The 23,861-nt window shown below is 39.4% G+C and overlaps 1 protein-coding gene across 7 annotated transcripts in view; it reads right to left on the bottom strand.

Moving 5' to 3' along the window:
- KIAA0825 overlaps nucleotides 1-23,861 on the bottom strand; it is a 405,355-nt gene that overhangs the window by 225,630 nt on the left and 155,864 nt on the right. For all 7 annotated transcript variants that reach the window (XM_082723954.1, XM_082723960.1, XM_082723959.1 and 4 more), the window contains 2 exons: nucleotides 20,907-21,046; nucleotides 1,389-1,568 (listed from right to left, as the gene is read on the bottom strand). In XM_082723954.1, coding sequence (XP_082580080.1) covers nucleotides 1,389-1,568; nucleotides 20,907-21,046 — 320 coding nt within the window. The remainder of the gene's footprint in view (nucleotides 1-1,388; nucleotides 1,569-20,906; nucleotides 21,047-23,861) is intronic.

The following is a 23,861-nucleotide window of genomic DNA, read 5'->3' as shown; positions in this document are numbered from 1 at the left end:
CTAACTAGGAATGAGTAGCATTTTTGCTTTCTGGGGGCAGCACCTAAAGGCCACTCGTATCTTCTAGGTCATTTTTAGTACAGTTTTGTGCTAAGAATCAAAATGGTTCAAGAGCTTAAGAGTTGAAGAATAAATAATGGTTGAAGCATGTGGGTCACCAATTCTTTTTATTCCTAAGAGAGAATTCGGCTCTCAATTTACCTGAATAACTAAAAACAATAGGGGTGGAAGAGCTTTCAAGGTTATTTTTCTTTCATTTCCATAAAGTCTACATCAGAAGTAACTAAGTCTTTCTAACCTGAAAACTGTCCCTCCTTTGGGTAAAGAGGTAGACATAAGAAATACATGGAAACTAGGAGATAAAACTTTAAAACTTTAAACTTTACACAGCCATTAAGTAATAGATTCAGGTTTTTAAAATCATTACAAAAAGTTATCTATTGCTATTTTTCAGGGATAATGACGAAGAGAAGATGTAACATAATGACTTTTTTAAACTAGCTAAAAAGATACTCAAGTAACGTCTAGAGGATAGTGAAAAAGTCCAGGAAGAACAAAACCATGAATATGAACAAGTTAGATTTTTTATATGGGTCCCAGGAAATAATTTATGGAAATGCAGTTTCCAAAACAGTATATAAAACAGTTTATAGGCCGACAGCCAAATGTAAATGATGTAAATAGTTAATGGACTAACTACTAAGTTTTCATTCTTTGTTTTCCCAAGATATTATGTAGAATTAAAGTCAGGATATTAAGTATAAAATAATGTAAGCACCTTTCCACCTGGCCCAGAAGATGGGGAAACCCAGGAACACTTTCTATTCAGAAACCAACCTGCTCTGGCTTTATCATCCATTCTAGTTGTAGGCAGAAGAACAATACAAATGGAAAAACATATGGTCCCCAAAGGAACAACAGAACGTACTGGCTTTGTAGAGACAGAGCCACTATGGTCATAATAATAAATGCCTTTCACATTTAAAGAAAATTGACCAGTGGTTTTGCCTATCTGTTGAATAAACACATCTAAGAATCACAAAATATTTTTTCAAAATATTGTATGTTCAATAGCAAAACTTAATCTATGGTAAATATTAAATTAAAATTTTGTGAGGACACTTTCTAATAATAATTTTAAAAGAAAATCTGTATTACATAATTCCCCCTCACCCCAATCTTCCCTTCATCTTGTCCCAAGTATACTATATTTTGATAGGACCTAACGGTTAATGATTCTCAAGGAAATGTTTATACCGAAAAACAAATGTAAGAGAAACTTTTACAACAGACTCAGCAAATGTGACATCAATAAAATCTTCAAAACATCTTTAAAGTTTTATTTAATTATCTATAAAACACTTCTGCAAATAGTAAATTTCTCATACCTGGGATATTATATAGAAAGTCCCATAATTGTTCTTCTTCCATGTAGTTCACAAAAACATTTCCAAATGTTTGTGGAGAAAAATTGCAATGGTACAGTACTTTAAAGATGGTTTCTATCAAGCTGGATTCTTGATTCAGACTATTGTCTGTATCACAAGCTTGTTCTTGAAAGATACGTTCTTGGAAAAAAAAACTGATTTAGTCAGATAGGTATCAGTGAATGTGAGTAAATTCTTATCACTTGGGGCACCTGAGTGACTCAGTCAGTTAAGTGTCCGACTCTTGATTTTGGCTCAGGTCATGATCTCTGGGTAGTGAGACTGGGCCTCTCATCAGGCTCTGCACTGAGTGTGGAGCCTACTTAAGATTCTCTCTCCCTGGGGCACCTGGGTGGCTCAGTGGGTTAAAGCCTCTGCCTTCGGCTTGGGTCGTGATCCCAGGGTCCCAAGCCCCGCATCGTGCTCTCTGCTTGGCAGGGAGCCTGCTTCCCCACCTCCTCTCTCTTTGCCTGCCTCTCTGCCTACTTGTGATCTCTGTCTGTCAAATAAATAAATAAAATCTTTAAAAAAAACAAAAAGATTCTCTTTCCCTCTCCCTGTCTCTCTCTCAAAAATAAATAAATACTTATCACTTACCCAAGCATAAAGCAGTAAAGCTGTATTTGATTAATATTTACATATAAGAGAAATGACACATTCTTTCAGAGTAGTGTCCTACCCAACTCAATATTGTTGTTGAGATACTTGTGCTATCTGTAGGGGGAAAATTTTGAGAAGGGCCACGATGACATCATTTCAAAAGGCAAAGCTAGCTTACCTTTAGGTCAAAATTCTCTTTCTCTTAAAAATTTTTATTCCTTTTGTCATTAAAAATTAATATACATTCATTCTAGAAATTAGAAAACGAACAAAAAAAGACAACTAAGAAAATTAAAATTGTGCCAAAACCCATCAACAAGTGATAGCCTGTGATGCAGTGTTTCATTTATATTAAATACAGATATACATAAATGAATATATGTATATATAACTTGATCACCAAATAGAATTATTCAACACATATTCTTTTGTTTTCCAAAACCTGTGTAAATCCAGTTCAATCTTTGTATCTCTCTTTTGGATTTGTGTTCTGAACATTATTGTACCCTTTATTCAGAACATACATTTCATGAAAATTCAGTTACAATCTTCCCAGAATTATGCTATAGTTTTACAAATAAATAAAATAGGTTTACAAATGTTTACAAATAAATTTACAAATAAATCTACAATAAATTTATAAATGTTTCGGTCATGGCGATTTATCCATAGATTCTGTCACGGCGATTTACCAATTGGTTCCTTAGTAAAACTATTTAAGGAATTCCCACAAAGACAGAGCCACCTTAATTGCCCTTTTCAGCCCTTATCTGGCTCCATTATGTCTTCCTCAAAGACAAGTAATCATAAGTCCCTACACGATTGTATTTATAGGTTGGACTGGAAAGGTGAAATAATAATTTCTATTTGGTTTGGACTATTAGCATGATATGCCAATATCATAATATGTAAAAATATTTATTGGATTAAAGATGACATATAACACTGTATGTTAACTATGCTGGAATTAAAGTGGAGCAAATAAATAAACATATCTTGTGTCTTATATTTTAAGTATCTTGAATAAATAGAATCTACATCATTTTGGAATGAGTACAGTTCTTCTCCATGCTCATTTGAAAGCTTATGACTTTTATATTTCCTGTGGATAATTTTACCTCTGTGATTTGATTTTCAGGATCTAGAGAACCTTCCTCTGAATTTTTGCTAGGCCTATTGGTGAAGTGGCATTCCATCTCCACGGAGTTGCTAAGGTGGTAGAAAGTAGACTGGAAGTTACTGATGGGGATTCTGGGGGAGGACCTGACTTAAAATGAATGCAACACAGTAAGAAGTAGAACCAAGAGATAGACTATCCCTGATGATATGATATGACCCTGAAAACCTGGATCCAGCAATGCCTATGTATTTGTGTTAACTGAGCTGATACATTCCCCTAAATTGTTAAACCAGGCTAATTTGTGTTTCTAGCACTGGCAGTCTAAAGCATAAAAGGTTAAAAGACAAAGAGTCCTCATCTAGGCATTCGTATTTCCATCTTTTTTATTCAAAAAGTTTCAGCAGTTCTCTGTCATTCTCTCCCTCAAATTCCTCTGACATACAACTGTCAGCTATCCTTTCTGTCATTCCCCCATGTGTAAACCTTCCCCTGAAATTCCTTAGCCTGACAACAAAGAGTTGGCACAATATTTTTCCCCAATTATATTCCAATCCCCAAATATCTGTTCCACACAGATTGGTTTACTTGCTCTTCCTCATAAATGTTCCCTCCCATCTCCTTTTGTTCATTTATGCTATTTCACTAGTCTAGAATGTTCTCCTCCAACAAAATCCCCATGGTTTAATTAATCAGTTAATGAGTCAGCCGTCATATTATCCTAGATGCTGAGGCCTATGCCTTCCAGGGAGTTACTGACCGTGTAGATGTATATGTTTGTGGAGGGAAGGGGAGGGGGGACTGCAAGGTAAGGAGAAGTAGGGTGACCATACACTCTGGTTTTCTCTGGGCGCTCCTGGTTTATGTCTGTTGTTCCGGCATAATTACTGCTAGCAACTTCTTTTAAGTGTCTGAGTTTAGCTGACAACTTATTCAATCACCTTAAGTCTAAATGGTTTGAGAATAAGGCACTGCAAAAATATAGAATATGATGCTTTAAATTTTTTCAGAGAACACAGAGTAGAGCCTGTCTCGGTTCAGTCTTTAAGGAGTAGAAGTTTATCAGCATGACAGGTCTGAGGAGCGGGCACTTCCCAGCAACACAGAAGGGTTAGTGGAATGACGAGCAGGCAGGTAGCTGCCGGCAGGGTGACACAGCTGAAGTGTGCCAGGTGTGCAGGAGGTGGGAGACAAAGCTAGTCAATCAACACAGCATGAATAATCTATAGGCTCCGTGAAGTGAACCGTGCAGAGAGGATACAGTTGGAGAAAGGGGGTGGGATATGAGCAATAATTACAATAAAAATAATCATTATTGTTATTACCATATAAACGTGTCAAGATGCTTCAATGAAATATGATTATTTTAAAATTTTTCTCTGTTTTCCTTTGCCCTGAAATAAGGTAGTCTGTTTCTGTTTCCTTGCCACAGAGGGTTTTGCTATTGATAAAGCACAAATAGACATTGAAGTCCGTTGCCTTCCTGGATTTAAAAAAAAAAAGAAAGAAAGAAAGAAAGAAAAAGGAAGGAAAGAAAACTAAACCTTTCAAATCATTATTTGAACTATGTGAAATAGCCATTTTTTTGCAGGCCGAAAAAGTAAAATATTGGCACCACTGCATGATACCAAAGTAGAATAGTGTGTGTCTTCTGAAAGAGGAGATGCTCTGGGACTGGAAAGCAAAGCCCCTGGGTCGGCAAGTAGCAGTGGCCAGGGAGGCTGGTCAGTTTGGGGCCCCGAGGGAAGCCAGCATCTGACACAGCCTCTAGGTCTCCTTGGAGATCCCAAGCCCCACCTGACGGCTGCAACTGAACGAGGTGCCTGGGTAACTGATGACCAATAAAGCCTCACAGGGACCTCAGCACCACCCTGGGACTGGGGTATGAGCCCTAAGAAGGGCATTAAGTGTTCTGCCAGCCTGGAAGGATGGGACCCAGAATTTTCATAACACTGATTTGCAGACAATAGGGGATTTTGATAGGTCTTTTATATCTGAGTTTAGAAAAAGAGGTTTATACCAGCTCTGAAAGCGAAGCTACTATTCACAAAGTACTTTCTGTATGCCAAACATCACATGAACTGCTTTACAGACCTCGTGTCATCTTCACAGTACTCCACGGAACGAGTCCCGATGATCCCAGTTTTACAGGATCGTCAGAACAACACAGTGCAGTTGAAACAAATGAAGTGACTTGCTCCAAGATCACAAAGGGAGTAAGGATTTGCCTGTGCTGTTTACATTAAAATAGAATCTCCAACATCTCAAAGTCTGCTTTGCCATTTTTTCTTTTTTTTTTTTACAGGAACCTCTGAATGAGGAGTACTCGGTCCAAACCAGACATTCGGCCTGTGGTAATTTGCTGTCTTCATGCAACATCCTTCAACTTCTGAGAACATTCTACAATTCCACACACACTATCTTTGTCCATGTCATTACTATTAGACTTTCTCTGAATGTGCAACTTGTCTAGAGCCATCTTCCCAGGACCTGGAGCTAAGGTTTTCATCCCAACAAAGGAAACAAAAAAAGCAGAAGGGAGAAAGAGAAAGAAATCTGTTGAGTATTTTTTGTTGGGTTTTGGTCCATCTCAAAATTGGATTTTTTTGAGATGACATTTACCTCCTTATCACAATATTCAAAGGTTTTTTTCCCCCCAATTTCATCCTCCTCATAATACTGTATCTTTTCTAGTTACCTTCTCCTTGGAAACCCTCTTCTCTCTTGACTTCCTCATGGCTATGTTCTCCTGGTCTCATGGTGCCTCATCTTTTCTATAGCTCTTTCTCTTTGATCCTCTTGAACCAGGTTGGCAAGCTTTTTCTATAAAGGACCAGATGGTAAATATCTGAGGTTTTGCAAGCCATTTGGTCTCTGTCTCAGCTGCTCAACTCTGCTGTCATAACATACAACCAGTCATAGATACTATGCGAATGCAGGGTCAAGGCTGTAAATAAAACTATTTATAGAAACAGTAGTGAGGGAGAAGTGGCATCAGCCCGTGGAGGCTCCCCCAGAACCTTGGCCTTAGCCTTCATTGAACCTTCCTGCTTCACACCTAGCTCAGCTATTCCGCTATCTTTTGATTTCGAATACCACTTTTGTGAAGAAGTTTGTAAATTTATCACCTCTAGATCTAACCTGTCCCTTTCATGCTCCTTGCGGTAGTCTCTATTTCTAACTAACACCCTACCATTGTCTTTTCATCTCCAGGTTCCTTGCCTTAGAAATTTGTACTCCTTCTCTGAATTGTAAGATATTATAAATTAAATATGTCTCTCCCCTTAACTCCATTTCCATAATGAATCAAATGTTGATTTTTTTAGTGAATCAAATGTTGATTTTTTTACAGTTTTATTTATTTATTTATTTATTTATTTATTTATTTAAGTAATCTTTACACCCTACATGGGCCTCAAACTCATAACCCTGAGATCAAGAGTTGTATGCTGTTCTAACTGAGTTGGCCCCCTGGTGCCTCTCAAATGTTGATATATATATATATTTTTTTCCCAACTGCATGCCTTCCCTTTTCCCAATACTATTAATTACAGTTTAGGGTTTTTTTTGTTCGCTTGTGTTTGTTTTTACCTTTTAGTTTAATCAAAACAATCCCCAGAATATGCATTAAATCTAACTCTACTGGCTACCTTTTAAAGTCCTCCATAGGAGTGCCTGGGTGGCTCAGTTGGTTAAAGTCCTCCATAAACCATGCCTCACAAATCCAGACTTACCATTTTCTATTACCTCCAATATTCCAATGCAATTTCTAAGTCGAACTTCACCCACTGTCTAAGAAGGTCTGAATGAAGAGGGAGCCTCAGCGGACTTTAGATGTTTCTAAGGTTTGTGCCCTGGAAACCAGGTGAAGACCAGTACACCTTTGCGAGGCGCTCATGCACAAACCTTGATTTTCCTTAGACCGTGAATTTCTCATACTACAGGAATTTTCCTCTGTGTTCTCTTTTATTCTTCTATCCCCCATTCCTTTCAAGAAGACTCAGCTAGAGTTCTATGATTTTTGCCTTCTTTTTAAGGTAGTCCCTTCCCTTGTCCTCCACATGTAGATCTAGCCCTTTCCTTTTCCTTTCCCCCTGCCTTCTGGACCAGATTCTTGCTTATTTGATGTAAAATCCTCCAGGTGTGTTTTTATAGAATCTTCAGTCATGAAAGACATAAAAATCAATGAGTTGTAGATCTACATAAAGTATCCATTGTTAGGACAAATGTTGGCCATTTAGCCTCATCTCCCTCAATCAATAATTTTACCCAAGAGGTATTTTCCCATCAGGTCTACAACTAACCAAGGCCTGTACTCCGTATTGTTTTCCCCTTTAATATGAGTCACACTCCTGTCTTTCTCCACACCTCAAGGTAAGGAAGGAGTGGGGACTCTTCTCAGTGGTGAGCTTGGGGCCCACCGGACCTCCGGTCTGTTGCACTCCCTGGTCTGTTCTCCTCTCTGTTGGTCTATTAGGGCTGGTTCTGCTATTGCAAGGGAATCCCAGGGCTTTCAGCTCTGTTGGTGGTAGGGGTCAGCTAGAGCAGTTGGAGGGACAGAAGGATCAACTTAACTCTGGAGATCAGTGTAGGCAAGCCATATTTAAAGCCATATTTTCTGACCCAGGTTTTACCAATAATAAAGCTGCTATTTTGAATTCCATCTGCCTCTCCTTTATCTATCAAATGTCTTATACATTCTATAAACAAATATAAGATTTGAAAACAGATTGCCTTTTCAGTAACACTGAAGGGCCCTTTTCACAGCAGACATGATGGAGAACCGAACTCATTAGGGCTTCAAGGGAAGGGTGGTATCAGGCGAGCAGCTCCACCACAAACCCACCAGGAGACTATGTTTATTGTTACCAGAGATTTACACATACGTGGTATACTTAGCACTTGCTTTCCAAGACGGCTTAATTTTTACTTTCTACAAAAATGCTGTTAATGACAAGCTCCTGCTGAGTCACTAAAATGGATTTGGCAGCAATGTTGTTGCAGAGTGCCATGAGCTGAGGGTTGTTGAATTAACCAGGCTCTAACGAGCATCCCTAACCAAAGGGAGGAGGCTCAAAGACTCACTTTAGACACAGGTATTAGAGAGAAAGTACAGGAAGAAAAAATGGAGCATATAAAACCAGGACTCCAAACCTAAAACACTAGGCAGGTAAGTTAATACCCGAGATGCACTCCACAGGGGTGGATTATCATATGAAAATTGCTTTAAAGAAGCAGTAAATTTGAATGTCACAGCCTAATTCACTACGAAAATTAACAAAAATGAAAATTGAAACCTGACCTGAATATTAGCTTGAAGTCTGTTGTATAAAAGGTAACAATAGATACAAAGACCTTCCATTTATTTAGAAGTTTTTGATTAAACACGGCTTGATTATTACTTTTCCCCCTTCAAACTGTTCTTCCTTTGGCAAAACTCAAAATCTTAAAGAAAAAGTCTTGTGAAATGGGTCTTAAACTACAAAGACCAGAAAAAAAATTATTATTTTACAGAGATCTTCTTTCCCAAGTTTTTCCTGGGACTTATCTTCCTGCTTTATGTTCTAAAATGCTCTAAGCAATTTAAAGCTTGTCTGACTTATTCTGTGCTATTTTCCTCAGTACCCAAGGAAACTAAACATCAGATTTTTACCTCTTTTGATTATCCACAGTCCCAAATTCAGGGCTACGATTGCAGAGAGATGGGAGAAACGTCTTCGTTGAATATTCACCACGGCATTGGCTCTAGGTTCAGTGTTTTGCATACATTCACCTATTTATTTAAATCCTCACAAAAACTCTACAAATTGGATATTATCTCCATTTTTTTAAAGATTTTATTTATTTATTTGACAGAGAGAGATCACAGTAGACAGAGAGGCAGGCAGAGAGAGAAGGAAGCAGGCTCCCCGCCAAGCAGAGAGCCCGATACGGGACTCGATCCCAGGACCCTGAGATCATGACATGAGCCGAAGGCAGTGGCCTAACCCAATGAGCCACCCAGATGCCCCTCCATTTTTTTTAAACATGTGAAGAAACTAAATCTTAAAGAGGCTGACATGTAATAATAAAATAGGAAAGTACTCTCTAAGTCATCAAAAGAATAGCTACATTCACTAGAGATTTAAAATTAGACAATGGACTCCCAACTCCTTGAAAACTGATCATCTTTACATGAGAAGCACAGGCAGTTCTGTGTGTTTTATTTATTTATTATTTATTTATTTATCAAATAGAGAGAGAGGGAGAGAGCACAAGCAGAAGGAGAGGCAGGCAGAGGGAGAAGCAGGCTCCCCACTGAGCAAGGAGCCCAATGTGAGACTCGATCCCAGGACCCTGAGATCATGACCTAAGTCAGTCAGACGTTTAATCGACTGAGCCATCTGGGCATCCCCCACATAATTTTTAAACACACAAAATTGGGACATGTATGTGGCTTAGTTGGTTAAACTCCTGCCTTCAACTCAGGTCATGATCCCAGGGTCCTGGGATGGAGGCCCACATCAGGCTCCTTGCTCAGCGGGGAGCCTGCTTCTCCCTCTGCCTTCCACACCCCAACCCCACGCTTGTGCTCTAACAAATAAATAAATTTAAAAAATTATTTTGCAATATCTACAAATTTGTAAGTGTAGATAGGCAAACCTCTGCAAAAGAGTTTTATCTTTATCTATCTTCTAGAGTTCTCTATGCTTTTCACAAAGTAAGACTTTCTTCAAAGTGCATTTCATGGGATGTTAATGGTTAGCAGTGCGTACGTTCTGGAAGTGCTAGCTTCAATATTAAACACTTTGGTTTTCTGCAGGATTTCTCAGAGCCTTTAATTATTCATGAGCCCTGTGCCTCACCAAAGAAGGGATTTTAGTATATAGTGTTTTTTTTTTAAACATTTTTTACCATAAAATCCTTTTTAGTATTACATCTAGCAGGACTACTATTCTATAAAACTGAATCTAGAAATCCTGGCACTAATGTTTACAAATACACTCTTAAATTAACTTCAAGCCCTTTAGGTTTGCAAATGAAAGTGAGCAGTACCAATGGAAAAAGGAAGCAAGGTAGAAGTACAAAGGGTTACACTGTGTAAGGAGATTGCCAATTTGAAAAGAAATCCTGTCACCAAAATTGAATTTAATTTTAACTCAACTGAATCATTTTGGAGCAGAGAAGGATTCTTACCAGTTGGACATTGGCAAGGATAACAAAGCACAGCCAAAACAGGTCTTCAAAAACTGATTCTTGGGGTGCCTGGGTGGCTCAGTGGGTTAACGCCTCTGCCTTCGGCTCAGGTCATGATCCCAGGGTCCTGGGATGGAGCCCCGCATCGGGCTCTCTGCTCAGCAGGGAGCCTGCTTCCCTTCCTCTCTCTCTGCCAGCCTCTCTGCCTACTTGTGATCTCTGTCTGTCAAATAAATAAATAAATAAAAATCTTTTTATAAAACAACAAAAACAAAAAAAACCTGATTCTTAACCCACAGATACATACCAAGTTCTAACTGATTAAGAAACACAATGAAATTATATGGCTGGCAGGCACCTTACAGAGAAGTCAGTAAATATTTGGTCAACAAAGGAGTAAACATTTGTTGAGTGAATGAATAAAAAGTCCTCTAGTATCTGTGACAACTGTGACCTCCCTCTTTTTGAATACTCTCAGTGGTAGGATTCCCACTACCAACCAGGCAGCCCGTCCCTCTGCTGGGCAGCTCAAGTTACCAAGCTGGCATTTTTAAGAAACATATAGAACACTGTTATCAGAAAGGACTAGAGAAATCGACTCTATCTCTTTAGTAGATAAAGAAAAGAAGCAGAGAGTTGTAAATAATTTTCTCAAGTACAATTAGGGACGAAAATTCAGGTTTTCTGACTGACAGAGTGACAACCAAAATCCATATCCTTTTAACTTACTTGGACAGCCTACTTTTTTTTCTTCTCATATGAATATTTAAAACATATGAGGCTAGCTCTCCTGCCTCCTCTAGGCTTTTCTTCTCCAAGTTATAAACACCTGGTTTATTTAAGTAAAGTTTGGCCTTGTTAACATCTTATCACTCTTCACTTTTTTTTTTTTTTTAATCACTCTTCACTCTTAAATGGGTAATCGCCCTGTAAGCAAGTTGCACCAAGAAAAGACCCTGATACGTTGGGCAGGATCTGATGACCTCTAAGCATAGGTGGACTAATTGGTCCAATTCTGTAGGTGGCAGCCCTTGGTAGTAAGGGATAATTCTGAGCTCCCTGATACACAAGGTCCCTAGATGTCCATATATTGTCAAACCCAGTTAAAGCTATTTTGAAGGGCAATTCCTTCTGTAGGCGATACCAAGCCTATCTCCCCAGTGGAAATGTCTACCCAGACCTTGGGAGAGAAGTTAAAAGTGCCATGCTAATGCTATATGCAGGTCTCCTCTCCAAATGACTACAGTGCAGAGAGGTGAGGAAGTCACCGTGGGAGCTTGGGTGCCGCACAATATTCTAGAACAAGGGTTGGCAAGCTCAGGCAACAAATCTAGACCAGTGCCTGCTTTTGTACAGCTCACAAGCTAAGAATGGTTTTCACATTTTTAAATGGTTAAAAAAAATCAGAAGTAGGATATCCTTTGTGACACACAAAATTATGTGCAATTCAAATTTCAGCTTGAGTAAATAAACCTTCATTGGAATACAGCTGATGGGAATCAGACATGCTACCTCAAATATAATACTCAACATACTGACTATTTGAGGCTGAGGGAATGTGAGAAAACAGCAGAAGCAGAAAGGTCACTCTGACCTTCCCCCTGACCTTTGCTCCCGAAACAGCTCATAAAATCTACATGTGACAGGTGCCCTCTCTATACCGGGAGGATGGGAGCATCATTATCTCCCAAGTCCAAGGACACTATGAAGGATCCTAACAAGTAGGTCTTGCTAAGCTTCCCCCAACTTACTACATTTACTTTATACTCTTTGACCTATCATGTTTCCCCATGACTGTCTGCTCTTCCTTAAACAAATCTGACATAAAAATATCCCAGTTAAATTGTTTCTTTGGATCTTCATGTCCTTATGAAGGCTCCTGTGTCATGTAAAACTTGAATTAAATAAATTTCTACGCTTTTTCTCCTGTTAATGTGTGTTTGTCAGTTAAATTTTGAAATACAATCAGGAACCCTAAGATGGCTGACGAAAACTAGTTCCTCCCCTATAAAGCCAAGCTCCTTCGCTTATGGTGGCCTGTAACCTTTTGTATGCCCCAGTGGTAGAGTTTGGTAGTTGTGACAGAGATGCCACGGTCTACAAAGCCTAAAATATTTACTATCTGGCCCTTGGTAAAAAGGTTTGCTGGCTCCTATTCCAGAATATTGGAAGAAAGTGTACATATATTTCAAATATCTAATACTGAAAAACATCCTCTACCTACTCCCAAAAAACCTGTAAGTAGAGTCGGTGTCCACTCCTCAGGGCAGCCTCTGCCTATCACCCAATCTGTCAATCTTTCCTCAGTCACTCTGTTTTAGAAAAGCACTCCATGGTACTTATTAGCAGCTGAACTTAACCTAATTTTTTCTATTTCTTTACTTTATAAGGTCTGCCCTCTCCAATTTTCGCCCAGCAATTAACTCCCCCAAATAAAAACGCAATGTGGCATGTAACACTTATCATTGTATTCTCCAGATAACAGTGCCTTGTACCTAGTTGAGGCCCATTAAATATTAGTCAAATGGAAAACATACTTATAAAACCAAGTAACCAAACATTTTCAGAAATTAATTCAGAAGAACATTGCTTCTTATTTCTAAGAATAATACCTTCACAAAGTCTGAGTTTTTTTATTTTAGAATTCATTTAAAAACAATAGATATACTGTCACAAAATAATGGCCCTTCTTTCTTCTAACAAGGACCTCTTAAACACCAAGTGGCAATTTATTCAATTTCTCTCTATCAACGTTTCATCATTTATAAAATGGTCCTAATAATCCAAGGGTCATAAAGGAAATAATACTTTAAATCGCTTTGAGTTGTTGGGGAAAAAGATGCTACATAAATTCATGATAATAGTATCACTTGTAATATAATGCCCAATCATTTTGCACGCTAACACTAGAAGCACATTAACTACTAAAGAAGACACATGTTCCTGTAGTTAAATTAGACATTTTCTAGGTGTCATCAAGAGATAGAATATAAAATATTTCAGCCACTGTCAAGCCAGATTAAATTTGATTCTACGTAGGAGAAGCATTACAGCAAAATTCATGCTACTAGTCTCCCAAGCCGCATGTGAAGGTTCTCAAAGAGTGTTGTAATATTTAGAACCTGGGAATATTTATTTGGCCCAGTTCTCATCTTCATGCCCTAGCATCTTGACAGCTGCTCGGGCAATACCTTCTCAGACACACAGGTGTCAAAGGAGAAGCCCCACTTCCTAGAAGGTGTTTAAATGTACATTTAGAGGGCAGAGTTACTGACAAGCTAAGGGAGAAACCATTGAATTGGGCCACAGGAGGAGTGATGGGAGAAGAAAAATACATCAGGTATATTCTTCCAGGCTTCCAGTATAAGAGAAGGAAAGAACTGAATACAAACTAAGTACTTACTAAGTGCCAAACAATGGTACTTTATAAATATTTACTGTCCTAAGCCTCAAAATGAACGTATAAGGTCAATATTAGCCCTCCATTTAAAAATGAATGAAACAGAACTGTTTCATGGAAATTTAACTGGTTTCCATTTGTTCATTCAATTGATGCTTGTGAAGCATGTTCTACACGCTTAGTATCAGTCTGAAGTGTGGGGGACCAGACCAAGCCCCAGTATACAATGGTGACTCATCCCTGCCCTTCTGGAACTTGTAGCAGCTGAGACAGACATTAAGTACCCAATTATGTCCATTAACCATTCACTTAAAAACTATGGAAAGTGTTACAAAAGGAATTACAGTGGGACCTTACAGAATGACCAAAGGTGACTTCCTAGGAAGTAATATTTGAGCTGAAAGATGATTCGCAGCTGCCAGGAAAATGGGGAGGAAAGAGATTCTAGGCATAGAATCCCACAACATTTCAGAGGTTCTGCAGCAGAAAATAACTTGGGATAAGGGTCAAGTGAAAGGTCCTTGGTATTAACAGTAGCTGCCTCTTTCCTCAAGACACTTCTCCAGGGACTTTGCTGTTATAAATACGCAGATCTAGGATGTACAGCCTAGACCAGAATGTGCATGCTAAGCTGGAGGAAGCAGGACACAATGCGTGGGACATATGAGCCACAGCCAGAGCACGACAGGCATTGCGCATGTCTCAGGGTCCCCACCTGGTAAGCAGGGGGAAGCCACTAAAGGGCTTTAGCAGGGGAGTGACAGTATCAGATCTGTATTTGAGTAAGATCAAGCTTTCTGATTGCTGTGAACTTCCTGATAAAATGGTTTATAAATATTCTTAAGTAAATTCTGTCTTTTCAAAAGTCAGGAATACAATGGCAAGACAGGCCACCTAGTCAAATTCGTTTGCCCTCTATAGCAACAGATACCTTTTTGGATAGCCTTGTCCTCACAATGTGGTCCAGGGATCAGTAGCAGCAGGGGCAGTATCACATGGGAGCTTGTGAGAAATGCAGAGTCTCAGGCCCCATCCAAAAACCTACTGAATCAAAATCTGCAGTTTTTGTTTTTTGTTCTTTTTGTTTGCTTGTTTTGTTTTTAAGATTTTATTTATTTATCTGGTGGAGAGAGAGTGCATGCAGGGGGAGTTGCAGGCCGAGGGAGAGGAAGAAGCAGGCTTGCCACTGAGCAGAGAGCCCAATTGCGGGTTCCATCTCAGGACCCCAGGATCATGACCTGAGCCCAAGGCAGGAGCTTAACCAAATGAGCCACTCCAGCGTCCCAGAATCTGCAGTGTTAATAAGCTCCCCAGGTGATGTGTTTGCAGGTTAAAGGCAAGAAGCTTTGCTTTACATAATACTCTACCAGCAGCACACCCTCAAGGAGACTCAGCAGACCCTAGGTGGTAACTGATTCTGGGACTGTAAGAGTTCTTTGTAGCCCATCCATATTCTCAAGCTAGTCAGTCCATCGGCATTCTAGGACAGGATCCATGGTTTGAAAAGACTGGGACAAAAACAAACAAATAAGGTTCTACTGTTCCTAAAACGAATAGAGTACAAATCCAGTGAAGAAAAAAAAGATTTAACAAATCAGAGTACTGATGCCATCACTAGCAAAAGCAGCTTAGGACATCCATGTTAGATTCACTAAGGGTATCAAGAGGCAGCATATTTTTACTTTTGGTCAATCTCCTTCAAGACAGAAAACACACACAGTATACAATTTTCTGCCATAACAACCCTCTCATTATCCAAAAGATCAGGAAAATATTAACTGTAAAATAACAGAATTTGAAAGGATTCATTCATTTTAAGCCAACCATCCCTTTTTAGTGGTAGCAGCTCTTTTTCTAGAGTTTTGTGTAGGTCTGCTTCTCGAATACCTTCAAGCACTTTGTTACATGGTTGAAAAGTATGAACAGTATTATCAGAATTATGCACTATACATGTTCCTGACAGCTCCCAGGAATTGTGCAACTCTACAATTTGGGAAACTTCCTCTGGTTCTGCCTAGGTGCCGTACGGCGTGGTGGGGAAAACATAGCCTCTGGAAGCCAGCTGTCTGGATCAAAGCCTGCTTTGCCAGTCTCATGTCACTTGGTCAAGTGACTTAATTTCTCTGCGTCTCAGTTTCCTCACCTCTAAGATGGAGATGAAAAATGTTCCTACTACACAGAGTTGTCATGAGGATTCAGTGAATAAACACATTTAAAGCACTTAGAAAAGATGTCTGGAACATATTAAATATTATGTATTTGCTTGCTTGTTGTTATATTACAAGTGAAAATTTCCAAAAGCCAAGAAGTTTCACTGGGAATCATTCTTGGGGCAATGGGCAAAGAAAAGAATGTTAGTCACACTTCATTCAAGAGTCACTAACAGGAAAAGGCCACCTGTTAACAAATGGGGAATTGCCAAATATTTGTTCCTTTGATGCTGCATGTAAGAAACTGGTTTGGCCATGGGGTCTTAGTGAAGTAATTACTGAAACCATCACCCTAGTTTTTAAAGTCAATAATCCGAAATAGTATCTTAAAACTTCAAAATCTTCTGTAAACCTCTGTAATTGACAGTTTTTTTCCCCTCAAATTTAAGATGGCCTTTCTTAAAAATAAAACCAACAAACATTACCTTCTAATGCCAACTGACCTGTACCCAACAAATGTCAGAAACCAACCCCCATGTGAAATCAGTTTATTTTCATCAAGTTTTAGCAGTGTAATCACTCCTTCAAAATGCTATATATATTTTTAAAAGGCTTTTTTATTCATTCATTTGAAAGAGACACAGAGAGGGCACACAGGCAGGGGGAAAGTCAGAGGGAAAAGGAGAAGCAGGCTTCCCACTCAGCCAGCCAGGAGCCCAATGTGGGGCTTGATCCAGGACCTGAGCTGAAGGCAGACACCCAACCATCTGAGCCACCCAGGTGCCTCAAAATGCTACATATTTTTAAACAGGAGGAATATCCAGGGCAAAAACATGGTTTCACTTCCTAGAAGTTTGGAGCCTATGAAGCATATATTATAAATTAAAATTTAACCATTCCTTTATTAAATTTTGCTATTTCCCCCCATCAGTGAGGTTGCATCTCATACAAGATAATCATTTCCATTTGGATCTGCCAATTTAAAAAAAATAAATAGAAATTCTGATAAATCACTTTCGCAGAGCAAAACCAAAAGTTACAGACATAAGAGTGATTAAATGCATGTGTTTTAATCTTTATAATATATGGTTGTCTATCTAAAATATTTTATACCTCACAGATTTTAATAATTGCTCATTAGACAAGGAGAACTATTTTTTTTAATGTATAATGGAAATATGTACTAAAAATCTATTCTTTTTTCCTGAGCCAATTTAACAGTTCAGTTTTGTCAATGAGACCAGAAAGGCCCTGTTTATAAAGGAAAACTCTCCCATGAAAAGTTGATAAAACTTAAAACATCTAATTCAACATATCTTATTTCAAAATTTTGTTTTTCTAAATTACCAAATGGTTCTGAAATACTCTGAGACTTCTAATCAAATGAAATGAAAAGTTACACAAAAAAATAGTACAATTTATTTTTTATTATGTTCAGTTAGCCAGCATATAGTAAATCATAAGATGGATTTATTTTTATATACATAACAATTTCCATCTTAGTCTAGTTAATAAGATTCCCTAAGTATATTGTTTCTAACTTAAAGTGACAAGATTTCCGCTGGAGCCTAGTAAGTCATTCAATTGATTAGTAAATTCTGTCACTTCATTCTTTTTCTTTTTTTTTTTTAAGATTTATTTATTTAGGGCACCTGGGTGGCTCAGTGGTTAAGCCGCTGCCTTCGGCTCAGGTCATGATCTCAGGGTCCTGGGATCGAGTCCTGCATCGGGCTCTCTGCTCAGCAGGGAGCCTGCTTCCTCCTCTCTCTCTCTCTCTCTGCCTGCTTCTCTGCCTACTTGTGATGTCTCTCTGTCAAATAAATAAAATAAAAAATCTTAAAAAAAAAAAAGATTTATTTATTTATTTATTTGACAGAGATCACAAGTAGGCAGAGAGGCAAGCAGAGAGAGAGGGGGAAGCAGGGTCCCTGCTGAGCAAAGAGCCCGATGCCCGGCTTCATCCCATCCCAGGGCCCTGGGATCATGACCTGAGCCGAAGGCAGAGGCTTAACCCACTGGGCCACCCAGGCACCCCCTGTCACTTCATTTGCAGTTGCTAACAAAATTCCTTATAAGACGATACTAGAACAGCTATGCAACCTTGATCAAACACCTAATGGCCTTTGAAAAAATGATAGATGTTTGAGCAAGTGGGACAAATACCCTTTCACACTCCATAAGAACCACAACTGAAGGTAACGTAATATAGGTAAACTTGTATTACTGAAAGTTTCTCAAAAACTACATTATGTTATACATATCAGAAGGTGGATGTAGTATTTTTGGCAAGTAAAGGTGGCATACATTTGTAAGAAACATGGTTAGATATTCACAACTACGATTGCTATGTGTGGTTGCCAAATCAGCGTAGTCAAAAGGTTTGGTCACAATTGATTTTCCAGGCCGCTCTACAAAACTCTATCAATAGGAGATCATTTCCCTGCTGGGACCATGGCTGTGAGTTTTACCGATGATATTAGGTAACTCTTCAGCCATGTCAGATACTATCCACGTCAGCCACCTTGCCTGAAAGCCCAGAATACGAAGTTTAAGGAAAGCTTTGTATTTTCTATTCTAACTGAGCATTGCTTGTCCAATGCTGTTAAATACACATGCTTTGGGATGTCATGGTTAATTCAACCTTGAGAGTGGGCAGATAACAGTTCTTCCAGACACCTCTAGTCCAACCCACAGTTTAATTTGTCTGAATATTTGTATAGGAAGGGCAGGGGACAGAAAGTTCTGGCTGGGTTCAGAATCCATGTTTACCCACCATTTATCAGCTTTGTGAGTCTCTGGGCAAGTAACATTACTTTAAACTCTAATGTCATTATTTTTAACATGAGGAAAACAATACTAAACACTTATTAGGTTATAAGAATCCAATGTTGGGGTGCCTTCGTGGCTCAGTCAGTTGAACATCTGCCTCTTGATTTTGGCTCAGGTTGTGAACTCAGGGCTTTGAGATCAAGCCCTGGGAGGGACTCTGCCCTGGGCATGGAGCCTGTGTGAGAGTCTCTCTCTCCCTTGGCATCTCTTCCCTCTGCTCATGCTCAGAGGTGCACACATGCATGTTCTCTCTCTCAGAATAAATAAATTTTTTAAAAAAGAGAAAAAAAGAATCAAATTTGAAGTGCTTAGTGCAGCGCCTGATGCCTAATAAGCAAATAATGGCTACTCAAGGAAGTGATTTCCCTTATGGCAGATTTCTCTTTAAGAGAGTGGCCTTAGAGTCTGAAGTTAAAGAAATTGCTTTCAGGTCGACTTTGCGAGATTTGGGGCCCAAACACTACTGTGTGGGGGCTAAGGGAATAAAGTCAGATTGAGGATTTGGGAGAGGAGTCAGCTCTGGACTTCTCCTTGGAACACAGTGAGATGAGAAGCTGTAGTGATCGTTGGCACCACAAGATTGGATGAATTTGAGAGCACCTAGGAATAAGCAATATTCTCACAAGGGGCTCAGCAGTAAAGCACCTCCCCTAAGTGGCTTCTGTACCCAGAAGCGTCAAGGTCAATGGGAGAGAATATGAGGAACTGGCTGTGAGCAGATCTGAGAAACCAAAAATTTCCAGAAATGACAAGAGCCATCTGGACAGGGGTATGCTATAAGCCTCATTTGTATACTGAAGGCTGATAGGGCCTGGTGACATTTGCCTCATTTATATGCATATATAATAACACTATAAGGCAGCATATCATAAGGGCAAATAAGCAGCCAAGGTAATAAAGGAGTTGGGAGAGGAAGAGATCAGTGTGAGCCAGAGCGTTCAAAGATCTGGAACATTGACTGGTCCTTGGATACTGGTAAAGACTGGGTTGTCTACGGAGGGTCTTTCTAGTAGGAAAAATGGTTGAGCCAAGGATGGAGGGAGCATGTGCACAGGACAATGGAAATGATGGCTGAAATGAACATGCTTATGTGTATGTGTGTCTATGTGCACGCATGCAAGTGAATAGCGGGGGTGGGGCGGAGAGGAAGTTAACAAAACTAGTTGAGGGTCACATTTGAATGGCAGAAGTATGGAAATTTGGTCCTGTGGGGTACAGAGAGCTAGAAAAAAAAAAAGATTGTGAGGTGGGAAACCGATAGTGAAGCTAGTGATTGATAAAGTTAATCTGGCCTCCCATGTGGTATAGAATAGGAGAAATGTGTAGGGGTGTGTGAAAATGGTTAGAAAACTCTTCATAGATATATCAGGAGAGCAGAGGAATATAATTAGATTGGCATAACTTTTACTTACCATCCTCTAAAATAGCACTTACTGAGGAAAAAAAAAGTCTAATTAAGAGAAACATGGTCTTCTATTACTCTTCAGTTTCCATTCATACTTTTTTTTTTTTTTAAGATTTTATTTATTTATTTGTTAGAGAGAAAGAGAGTGTGAACACAGGCAGACAGAGTGGTAGGCAGAGGCAGAGGGAGAAGCAGGCTCCCCGCTGAGCAAGGAGCCCGATCTGGGACTCGATCCCAGGACGCTGGGATCATGACCTGAGCAGAAGGCAGCCGCTTAACCAACTGAGCCACCCAGGCGTCCCTCCATTCATACTTTTCCCATGATTACTTCTCCGTGTCCCAGTGGACATAGCTGTAAGCCACAGTTTGCTTGTTCATAAATTAAGTAAGCCCTCTTCATGGTCTACTGAAATTTCTAGCATAGTTCTAATGATCTGTCTCTGAATCTCTCTCTCGTAGATCTGGTTGAGACTTCTGTTTTGGACATACAACTATGTTTGCATAATTTTCTTCAGTATTTCAAACCCCAGGTATTAATATACTCCTAGGTAATGATAGTTTTGATAGACTAGCACCACGAAAAACATATTATGTTCCCTCATTCGGAGGTCGTGAAAAAGAATCCTTTCAGTAGATGTACAAAATGATCTAGTATTTCCTTTGCTGCAAACCCCACTGACAGTGGATCTAATGAAGTTGGCTTATATCCCTCTGCCAATGTCCAAGTAGGACAAAAAAAATTCATTCAGCTTGAGCAATGACTAGGTTTTCTGAGGATATTCTCATAATTACAAATACTCACTTGAGCTCTTCAGCAGGATTCTCAGTAAAAGACCATCGTCATGCAGTAGGGTTTCTAGAAGCAGGTTCCAATTACAACCTGGCTGGGATAAGAGCAGTTTCAATCGACCCTCGGCTGTTAGTCCTCCAGATGATGGAGTCCTTTCAAAATGCAAGATAAAGATAGAGTAATGAAGTTAATTTATCTATGAAATTAATAGCCTTAAAGTACAGATGTAATGCTAACTCCTTTAAATGTCAATTCCTCCCAGATTACTCTGAAAATGCTTTCATGCTTGCTTACTTTAGGGTTGCTCTGGGAAGGAATTACATTTAATCTCAACTAGCTAAAAGCAAATTAACGTTTGGTAGCCTGCCAAATTTAAAACTGATACAAAATAACCATGCCTATATTTCACAAGACTGTGTCTGGTTTTGTTTCATGGAGCAAATTAAAATTATTTATGCATTTATTTTAAATTCATTTATTTGTTCATTTACCAAATACACGAGTACCTACTATGTACTATTAACTCCTTTCATTATTCATGGAAAGAAATTTACGGTGGGTTTCAGAACTTTGTAATTTGCCATGTATTGTGATTGCTGATAAAACTAAAAGAATTCAAAGCTTCTGTCAAGGGTCAACCATAATCTAATTATTTAATACATAAAGCCTTAAATCAACATGCAATTATCAGAGCCACTTTAACAGTCACACTGCTACCTACTTGGGTAATCACTTCATCAAAGAGAAATAATTCCAAGGCAAATAAGCTTCTACTTGAGAAATGATCATCAGTGTTGAGTAGAAAATCAAATCAGATCTCCACATTACTACATTAATTTACCAATGAGTTGGCAAGAGATAAGAAAGTAAAAGTAGAAACTGAAAACTGATAACATTATTTGCTTTTTCCTTTTAAGATATCAAAGTTTAGATTGGCTAAAGATCACAATACCCAAAATGAGCTTACAACCACCACAACAGAAAAGGCAGGAAATGATGGAACTCAATCTGGTTTGCGACCATAAGGGTTGTGGGAATAAGGTGGTGCTGGGAAGAAATGATGTGACTCAAATGGAAAGGTGTGAATGAGAACACCATATGCTTAGGAGAGGAAGGAAGCAGAACAAAAGGGTATCGCTGAGAGAGGGGATTTGCAGCACAATTTCCAGATAACATTTATTGAGTGATGAACCATCCAATTATCAGCATAGTCTAGCCAGTGGTTTTCAAAATTTGGGCCCTGGACCAGCAGCATCAGCATCACTTGAGAACCTTTTAAAAATGCAAATTCCCAGGCCTCATCCCAGAAATCTGTTTGTGTGTGTCTGTGTGTGTTTCAGAAATTTGTGTGCTAATAAGCCCCCTTTAAAAGACTCTGATGCCCACTCAGGTGTGAGAACCACTGCAGTGGGCAGTGCTTCTTGGAGCATAGGCAGTAGGACAGACCTAGTTGATATCATTTCTCTTTCCTCTGTGCCCAGACAGATTCACCTTGGCTGCCACCCACCCATTGAACTCCCTACAATCCTTTACTTATCTTAATCCTACCCATCCTTCAATTTGCAGCAAAAATATCACTTTCCCTGTGTAGTCATCACTTACAATTTCTTTTTTTTTTTTAAGGATTTTGCTTATTTATTTGTCAGAGAGAGAGAGAAAAAAAAAAAAAAAACAAGCAGGCAGAGTGGTAGGCAGAGGCAGAGAGAGAAGCAGGCTCCCCGCTGAGCAAGGAGCCCAATCTGGGACTCGATCCCAGGATGCTGGGATCATGACCTGAGCCGAAGGCAGCGGCTTAACCAACTGGGCCACCCAGGCGTACCCGAAACTCTCTGCATAGGAGTTTCATTTTGAATTAAAGCACCTATGACAATTATACACATTTTAGCACTTTATTATTCCATCAGTTAAAGCTTTATCTGTCTACTTTAGAGTCAAGCTTTGTCAGGACACTTGATTTATACCCCAAATCTCCTCCTGGCAAACTAAGCACATTTAAGGGCTCTGTAAATGTTAGCTGATTGACTCATATGATCACAGATGGGTAGGCAAACTCTTAAAAAAAAAAAAAAGAAAAAAAGAGGATACTTTGTCAAAAGGCTGATTTAAGCAAAAGCGCGAGGATCTGAAGATACAAAGTGAAATTTCAAAGCACCTCCCATTGGCTTGGCTTGGCTTGGCTTGGCTTGGCTTGGCTTGGCTTGGCATAGGTACATCTCACAACGTGATGATGCTCAAAATCTTTCAGCCTCACATGAACTTTGGACCAATTCAAACTTCCCAAGTGAGAATGCCTGATAACATAACTGAAAACAGAGAAACTCCTGGGAGATTGGTGGGTCAGTGTGCGGTAGGACAGCTCCTTAAATGAGTGGGTGGTAAAGAGAGAAGCAACGAGTTAAAACTTAATTCTCATGCCAGAGGAATCAAGTCCATCCCTTGAGGAGTTCTGAATGACTTTGGGTACTCCCAGACTGGTTGGCTCTTGCAGACATTCCCAACACAGTGCCAAAGGGAGGCTCCGCCCTTTGGACTGAAACACTGAGGCAAATCCTCACAACGGCTGTGCCTAATCTCAACCTAAACCCCAAGTGCTGACTTCTAGGAACTTGCTTGGGGTTCCAAAGACGAAAAGCAGCTAGTTGGTAGTAAGTTGGGACGCCTGGGTGGCTCAGTTGGTTAAGCAGCTGCCTTCAGCTCAGGTCATGATCCCAGCGTCCTGGGATCGAGTCCCAGATCGGGCTCCTTGCTCAGCGGGGAGCCTGCTTCTCCCTCTGCCTCTGCCTGCCATTCTGTCTGCCTGTGCTCGCTCTCGCCCCCCCCCTCTCTGATAAATAAATAAAATCTTAAAAAAAAAATTAAAAGCAACTTAACTTTTAAACATTTCCTACCTATATATTTTGCTTGAGTCGTGGCTGATTTCAGGATGCATTTAATAAAATGAAAGATCCAGTTTGGTGGAGTGTAGGA

The sequence above is a fragment of the Mustela nivalis genome, assembly GCF_964662115.1.
Source record: "Mustela nivalis genome assembly, chromosome: 3".
Taxonomy (NCBI): Eukaryota; Metazoa; Chordata; class Mammalia; order Carnivora; family Mustelidae; genus Mustela; species Mustela nivalis.
The sequence above is the reverse complement of the archived record's forward strand: the minus strand, read 5'-3'. Positions and strand labels throughout refer to the sequence as shown.